Source organism: Caloenas nicobarica, chromosome 2, assembly GCF_036013445.1.
Source record: "Caloenas nicobarica isolate bCalNic1 chromosome 2, bCalNic1.hap1, whole genome shotgun sequence".
NCBI classification, from domain to species: domain Eukaryota; kingdom Metazoa; phylum Chordata; class Aves; order Columbiformes; family Columbidae; genus Caloenas; species Caloenas nicobarica.
This window is the reverse complement of record NC_088246.1, coordinates 140269891-140278679: the sequence shown is the minus strand read 5'-3', so window position 1 is coordinate 140278679 and position 8789 is coordinate 140269891. Positions and strand designations below refer to the sequence as shown.

The 8789-nt window shown below is 40.4% G+C and overlaps 1 protein-coding gene across 1 annotated transcript in view; it reads left to right on the top strand.

Moving 5' to 3' along the window:
* The first annotated feature begins 17 nt into the window (after nucleotides 1-17).
* Nucleotides 18-8789, top strand: part of RAD54B (RAD54 homolog B) — a 63253-nt gene continuing 54481 nt past the window's right edge. Inside the window, exons 1-3 of the mRNA XM_065628644.1 lie at nucleotides 18-91; nucleotides 2794-2947; nucleotides 3630-3804. Coding sequence (XP_065484716.1) covers nucleotides 2810-2947; nucleotides 3630-3804 — 313 coding nt within the window. The 5' untranslated portion in view covers nucleotides 18-91; nucleotides 2794-2809. The remainder of the gene's footprint in view (nucleotides 92-2793; nucleotides 2948-3629; nucleotides 3805-8789) is intronic.

The following is an 8789-nucleotide window of genomic DNA, read 5'->3' as shown; positions in this document are numbered from 1 at the left end:
CGCGGCCCTCGGCGCGGGGCGCATGCGCGGGCTGCGCGGGGCGCGCGGCGGGACAATTGAGTGCCCGCGCGGCGGGGCCGGGCTGAGCGAGGTACGGGCGGCTGAGGCGGGCGGGCCGGGCCGTTTGAACAGCGCCGCTGGTTGTACCGGCTCCACATCCTTACGCTTGCTGCTCATTTGGAGTTATTTTTTTCCCCACTAATATTGATATGCAAGGCGACGCACTCGCATTCTGCAGTTTAGCTAAGTGAAAGTTAACCGTCGCGTCTTTGTAACTGCCCACAAACCCCATTTAACCTCGTCACCCGCGCCGGGACCGTCTCTTCGTGCGTTCCGGAGAGCAGCCGGTTGGGTTCGTGCCAGGATGGGAGACGAAACCGCCTTTAGCAGGGCTCCGTGCTCGCCGAGCTGAGCTGAACGCGTGGCGCTTTGAAACAGCCTTTGTGTTTCATTCTCGTGCAGCTGTTAAGATGCTTTTAAGGAGAAAAAACGCAACCGAATTCAATGCTTCCGAAGCCGGGTGCGTTCAGGAGATGTTTTAGGCCGGGGTTTCATGGTGCGCTTAATTTGGTGAAGCCGGGTTGCTGATTAAAGGCAGGAGCGGTGGTTTTGTCGTTGCCTCCAGCTGTTCTGCAGCCTCGCCGCGGGCACAGCGGGATCCAGCAGGGTGGTGCCTGTCCGAGGGCACCATCTGCTTGTCAAGTCGTTTAGTTGTAATGTGGAGCTATTCCTTGCCCCTGCTACACCTACTCTGATTCCATCTAAAAGATCTAGTGTGCATCCCTTGTTGTACATCCACAACAGTCTTTTTTTTCCTTGTATACTACTGTGAAGATGCAAAACATAACCCTTTTGTTTATTATCTTTTGTATTTTTATTATATTTCATAAAAACTTGTATTTTGGAGATACAGAGAGAGAGATGTATTGCTGGAAGCAATAATACATTTTAAAAAACACAAACCCCTAATGGTTTGTGCAAGTAGGTAATACTGGTAATATTCTTTCACGTTCTTCAGTTTAATGAGAGTGAAGTTACTGAGTTACCAAGGGTCATATCTTTAAATTTCTTACTATCTTGTGAATCTCTTAATGAGTCTGTTTTTGTGGTTTAAGATCAAGTGAAGGTGCAAAGTCCAAACGGGTTTGGAAACCAAAACACTTTCATCACAGATATGTGCGATTTATGAATTGCCCGACTCCCCTGTTCCACAGGAGACGTGACAAGCCCTGCGAGTGAAGTGGGCAGGGTTGGTGTAGCAGTTCAGCTGTGCTGTGCAGGGTTCTCATGCAGAGTTGTGGGGGGACCTGGGCTGTCTTCCTAAGAGTCACCACGCCCTATAGGATTGGGTAGAGAACTTGTTCAGATTCACATGGTACCCGAAGCTGGCTGTGGTCAGCGCAGGCACTTGCTGACTGCTCCTCTGGAAGGTTCTTGACACCTTTGCATCTTTCACAGTGACTGTTAGTTGTTTACACTACAGGTACGCCTGTTGTAATAACCAAGCAACCCTCTTATTGCACAGGTTTAGCTGAAGTTCACGTGCTCAGCCGGATGTCAAGTAGGTCTAACTTATGTGAACTGGAGACTTCTTTCCTTGTATTTTTAATAACAGCCACGGTGGAAGTAATAACAGTTCAGGCCATTTTGCCATTTTTACGTCTAGTAACAGCATCATATATATGCTATCTGTTCAGGAATGAGGGAGAGTGTCTGCATGTTTACAAAGTATTCAGACAGCACTCCCTTACTACTGTGCGCATCTTGGAACGAAAGGTTGTTGTGCCCTAGTAAGCCACTGGAGTGCAGAGTAGCGCCAAAAAAGTGCAGAAACACACTGGCTGTTGCAACAGGATGCAAATACCTGCTTTCAAGATGATAGAGAAGTTTGTGTCTGCAGTCTGTATTATGGTTTATTTTTACCTAATAGTTGGGAGGATGAATTAAAATAAACAGTCCATGTAGGAATGGAGAATTAAACCAAAATATGTTCCATAAATTGCTGTACCATGCTTGTCGTCTTCATTCTAGCTGCTGGATTATTCTTCTGGAATTTTCTTGTTTCTACTACTTTGAAGTATTTGCACTATAACTTATTCTAGTGGCTGCAAGAATGCTTTGTCATATTAACATTGGTGTATGCTTGGTTTTGTCCTGAGGTTGTTTAGGTCTTATATTTTGAGGGGAAACCTTTAATATGTTCCTTACACTGTTCAAGTGGACATAACATGCAGTGATAATCTCTGCTGTGATTTTGAGATAATTTTCTGCTGAATTCTAATACTGTTATAATGAATCTGAATGTATAATTGACTGTTTAATGCAAAATACTGCTCCCAGATATGAAACATACCTTTAACATTTGTTGTGCACTAATAACGGGCTCTTCAAAATTACGTTTTAAGTGTTTAGAATAGTTAGTTCTGTTTCCAGTTGTCTTTATAAACTGGTGTAAGTTTGTTAAGTAGCCCTACATTGCACATCTCCAGGGCATTTCTTGCTATTGAGAACTGCATTATTGGCTTTTCAAATGGACAAGGAAGAGTTCAACTGCAGAATTTGCTGTAGTTGACCTTTCTTAGTACTTAATGCATTGCAATGATACTACTTTTTCTCAAGTTGTATTATGCTTGTGAATTAAGATTAGTATTTGAAAATCTTTTAGATTATCTTTTATTTTGTTTTTAAATAGTGCTTATGTTGCTATCTGTGGATATATTTTTCTATTTAAAGCCTATTCTGACTACAGTTGTTTTTATCTGCTTCCTTCCTTCCTTCCTCTCCACTCTCCAGAGCAGCACAACCAAATATGAGGCGATCAGCAGCTCCAAGTCAAGCACTGGGAAATGTAGCTAAAAAACCAAGGTTTATACCACCAGGAAAAAGTACCACAATTTGTCTCAAGAATGAAACTAAGGACATGGACCAAGGAATGAAATTAAAGGAGGTAAACGGAACGGTGCACTAAAAAGTATACTCGTTTGTACAATATTGTTACTAAAAGATAGCATCTGAGCTCACCACAAACAATCTCTGCTTAAATAATCAGTCTGTTCAGAATAGATTTTGATACCTTTGCTCTTGCTACATTTGATCTTGTTTCTCAGGTAGGTTTCTCTCACTCTGTGAACTAGATGCAGAAAAATATTTTTCAAATAAATAAAAGTAATCAGTATTGAGCCCAAATACAATTCTCAGTGTAGCTGAGGTATGGATCGCGTCTTTGTTGGATTCAAGTGTTTGAAATGCTTTGGCAAAAACAGTTAAGAAAACAAGACACTTAGTAATGAAATGTCAGTACATTGAGTTGCAGTTTCGCTGCAAGGAACTTTCTCTGAAACCTTTAATATCAACCAAGAAGGCATCACAATAGTTATTGATTTTTATCTACAGAAGACTTCTATTAAATTCAATTCATAAACTACTTGCACGAGTGGTGTTTGGTATCATGTGCATGTGCTTTTTGTTGTGAACACTGGGATGCGTATATTTGTGTAGTGATGTATCTATTTATGTAGATAGTTTGATAATAAGGATTAGTATCTATGAAGATCCTTTCTCATTGCTCTTTTCTCCATTTCCCAATTTCATGAAGAAAATGCTATTGTGAACTTGTTTCTCTTTTGCAGGTAGATGAGAAAGAGGGAAGCGCTTCATTACTTTCTAAAATATATGGCCAGAATCAAAATGAAAATTTTACAAAGTCTGTGGAGTCAACTGGAAAAGTGAAGACTATGAAAGCATGTTTCAGCGTTAATAAGTGTAGCAAGGTGGAAATGAAAACACTAAATACACTCAAAGCTGGTAAGACGCTCTTTTTTATTTACTGCCATGTATCATAAGAGAATCTTAAAGCATATGAACAATACGCTACTTACTAAACTTCTATGAAATACTAATACAAGGGTCATGCACTGGTGGCATTATTTGGTGTTCTATTGGGTAGAGAGTGAAAGACAAAAACATTAAATGATTGTTTTAAATAGAAAAGGAAAAGATGTTGATGATTTAGAAGCCAGTTGGTAGTGCTGCTATTCAGGTGTATGTCTTTCAGAGGAGTACTACAGTCAACTCACTCTAATCCAGAGTAATATCAAGATGAGAGTCAGGATACCCTAAACAGTGGAAGTGTGTTGTAATTTGGAGACCTTGTTGGTCTCATGCAGAGAATGGTAACTGTTCTGAGTGCATTCACGTTTTTCAGAATTCGTGAGGGTTTCTTCAGTGCAAGATTTGAGCTGTTTTCTTCAGTGTCTCCAGTGGGCACTCAAGGTTCAAGCCTGGGCTGCTTGGACACCCCAGTACCCTGATACTTAGTACCCTGGTAATGAATATTACTTCAAAAAGCTTGGTAGTAAACACTGCAAAGGTACTGAGGTATCTGAACTGTAGTAAATGCACTTTGATGGGCCAGAACGACTCTGTGGGTTTGAGTGTCTTAATTTCTTGCTCTTCATGTGACTCGATCACAAATAAAGGAACATTCTGCGTTGTGTGAACACAGGTGTACAACCTCAGGAGCCAAGTGCATCTTGCAAGTGTTGCGCCTGAACTGGGTTACCAGCTCTGCTGGATGAAAATCACTCCTCTTGGAGCCAGCTCTGGCATTTCAACATGTGTCTTAGAGTTAACTCACTGTTGTTTCCTCATAATTACAATGATAATGATCTTTGTCTTTGGATTCGTTTAATTGATAGTACTTTGTGTAATGAGTGGAGTTAATTGATAATACTTTGTGTAATTAATAGAGTTTTCAAAGAGCATTTCATGACCGCTTATCACCTTGATTCCATAATGGTTGGAATTATAATTTAGAAGGCTTTAACAAAGTTATATTTAATTTTGTGATAAAAGCTGCTAAATCTGGAAGCCTGATAGAAGCAAACCTGCCATAGCTTCATGTCCCAAGCTCCAGCCAGTAGTAAGGCTGAGCATATATGCCCAATAGGCACACATATGTACAATACATATATACATATACACATGACTGGTAACATAGGCAACACAGAGAACACGGCATTCAGGGGAACACAAGCAGTTCCCCTCTCTGGCTGATTAGGGTGAAAGCCTGTCTGTGGAAAATAAATGAATATATCTATATATAGATACACACGCAGAGCAAATACAGATCCCTCCAGTAACTGACCTTACGCACTCTGTTCAGTAACCGGCTCCTTGGTTTGTTGGACACCCCAGCTGCAGGCACGTGGGCATATGAATCACAGAGGCCCCACAGCTCCCAGTCCAGCTGCTGGTACTCTGACCTGTGCTCCAGTCATTTGCCTTAGACACTCTGTCTACTTAGTGGTGGGCTCCTGGATCCACTGGTGTCCCAGCTGCCTTGTGCACAAGAGATGCATATGTACAAACACCAGCAGACAACCCCTAGATGGTCCTGGTCTCTCCAATCACTCACTCGGACTTCCTGGTCCCTCCAGTAGCCAGCTCTCAGACCTGCTGGTCTCTCCAATATCTGACCCAGACTCATGGCTGCTCCAATATGTGGCTCCCAAGCCTCTTACCCTACTTGCCAGCTACTCCTGCCCGGTGTCTGTGGGGATCACACACTGACACATGTATCCAGGCAACGTGCGTGGGCTCTGGCCTCTCCGCTTGCTGGCACATCACATAGCTGCGCCCCATGACCTGTGTGTGGTCCAGCTCCAGCTGCTGGCTTGTACACTTGCATACACAAGCACGCAGAATAGCACGTCTTTACTCAGCAAAATATTTAGAAATGTAGTTTAATAAGACGATGGGACAGACTGTGGCAATAGGGATCAGTGTGTTGCTGGACGAGCACACTAACCAGTCATCTGTTTGAAGGTGGTCGCTTTTTTCCCATTATTTTTATGTGCTTGTTCCTCCCTGAATGACCTTTAGTCTGTCTGTTTTCCTTGTCTTTGTTTTTTTTTTCCCTTCAAAAATTCATTATAAGCCTTGTGCAATCTCCAGATGCCCCTTCTAGCATCTTATGATTTCCAGGCCCCAGTCAGCAGCAGCCCCCTTCATTCTGTAAGGTGCTCTGGAGACTTCTTCCCATTGACTCTTCTTCTTGTTGGGTTTTACGCCCAGAAAATGGGGGTTGATCAGTTCCCTGTGATAGCCCTGAGAGGATGCTGCCATTATTGCATTATGTGACCCATCATATATGCACTCTGTGTGGCAGAGCTAAGGTGGGAAAATTCAGCCTCCTTGCATGTCTGAAGTCCTTTTGGTCTTATGGCTTTTGTGTTTATCTGCTGCAGGCTGTAACTTCCAGTTCTTCTGACGAAGTTCATGCCTGAAGAAAATTTTCAGTGTGTATGGGACAAGTTGTTTAAGTGGTCCTGCTTCTCTGTAGGTACATCTGCAAAAGTTTGTGTCTGCTGTTTCTGTCTGGTAGTGCACTTGAAAGATAACTCGAGGATTTATTTCCAAAATAATCTGAGAAATCAGCAGCACAACAGAAGTGTTGTGAAGTGGAAAAGATACTAAATGCTTTTTCAGTATCGTGTATTCTGGGTGCAGCTGGTGTAGGTTCTCTGTGATGGCTTTAGAAAAATAACCAAAATGATGTAGAGTGAGATGGGGTGAGCTGTTTCTGTGGATTTTGTGGTGCTACCTGAGTGACTGAACAAGCCGTTTTGTGCCAAAGCCTTTCTATGTCTGTAGAAGGGGGCTAACCCTGCAAGTCTTTGTAAAGCTACAGTGAAATGTGGTATAAATAGTCAATGTTTGTTACGGTCATCAGGTTTGCTGGTGGTGCAAGCACTGTACTGTGGAAACAATCCTGCATTGAGATGCCATCAATTCCTAAGTAATTTCTTAATAACTTAGATTTTCCAAGACAACTTCTGCCCTTTACATCACTTTTGCCTGCTATTCATTACAGATAATGTAGTAATTATGTAGATTGTGAAAACCATAACCTCCTTTGTAGTGTGAAATGAAATTTTTTTGTCAAAGCTGGTTTTGATATGAAATTCAGAAGTAATGGAAACCAATTGTGAAAGCCAGTCAGTTTGTGTTTTTTATTATTACTAATATTGTAATGGAATTATATCTGACTGCCAGTCTCTGCTGCCAAAGAAAACTTCGCTGTTAAAGGGGCATTAAAATAATTTAAAGATTAAAAAGGTCTGTGTGTATGCATTATTTTGGCTTATTGTCTCCATATCATTTAATGCAGATAATAAACTGTTTGTTAGCTTTATATCATGCTCAAAGCTGCTGTGTTTGGGTTTCCGGTGCAGTAGTGGAATGTGTAAATAAATACCCCAGTTTCCATTGAAATTCTTGTGAAACACCTGTGGACCATTGGACAACTGCACTGTTCATAGAGCTAATCTTTCTGAAACCCAGCCCTGAAAATGCTGCACGTTCTTTCAGAAAGACTTGTTATCTGACACATTGGGTCCATTTCCTGGACAAGTAAGGATTTGATTTGATAGCATCAATCTAAAAATTACAGAGTATCTGGCTTAAAAAATACTTGCTTTTCTAGGCTTCTTCTCAAAATATGCTTTTTCCTAAAGTTACACTAATACAAGTGTAAAGGACTCTGGAATTCTATGAGATTAGATTATTTCTAAAGACGTTTTAATAAGACTGTAGTAACTGTTGTTGAGTGAAACATACCTATGTGTTGTAATTTTAAGACAGTTTTAACTCTAAGATATTGAATGTACTGTTCAACAGGCACTTTACTAATTGTGATTATGAGTTGCGAATATTGGAAAATGGTATTTTCCCATAAATACTATCTTTGTAGGAAAATGAACTTTACTACTGCTTTATGAATCAGAGTTTGCTTGGTTTTAAGAGGCAAAGAGCATGGGAATTTATTTGGTACCTTTGTTTTGTATTCAGAATATAGTACTTGTTGACACTGACAGCGGATGTGTGGAGGGCAGGTAATTTATTTGACGTTGTCATTAGTGCTTTTTCTCACATGCCTCCAGCGAATTCTATCTGCACACTCTTTAAAAGTGGAATTTACTTTAGCATTCCTAAACTATTTAACAGTAATTGAAAACAAAATCATACATGTGTTTGGAAGGATATTATTGCAGCTCTTAGAAGTGCTTGGTTTCTATTTGTTCTCATTACATTCTGAGGACCTATAAGCAATAACAAAAAAATATAAATAATTTGAATTTGAAGAAACAATGGACAGGCAGATCTCTGAACTATATGTAGTGTCTCCTCAGTGTTGCTAATAAGCTGTATTGGCCAGAACTTAAGTTTTTACCTACATTGCCGTCTTCAACTTAATGTTTTTAGTATATATTCTTTTATTTATTTAAAACATACATAATAAATTTAATTTATGCTTATTATCCAAGTTTACAACTTGCTTTCTGTTATTTTTGATCTAGGAGAATGTTGCTCTATTTTTTCCTTTGGGCTCACTGTATTGTGCGTGGAAATGAGTCGCTCTTTCACCTGCATATTTAGACACAAGATTCTAGTTGGACTGAGATTTCATTGTTTGAACCTCATGTAGATGAAAATAAAAGCTGGATATAGAGTTTTATTCTGTTACGGCTTACCTCCTGTTTGGTTTTTGGTTCATGAGTACTTTGTCTTTCATGCATCACTAACACCTGTTAATGGGTCTTCCAAGGGGAACTTTTGTCAGAAGTCACACTCAAATACTGTCTTTGAGCTCACAATGAAGACAGGTTGTAACTGTATTTCATAACAGAGTCAATGTGTTCACCCTGAGTCTCTCGACAGATGTGGTTGAATGTTTTTCATGCCTATGATATTAACTGTATTTATTATTTGCTTATAGTTTTGATTAT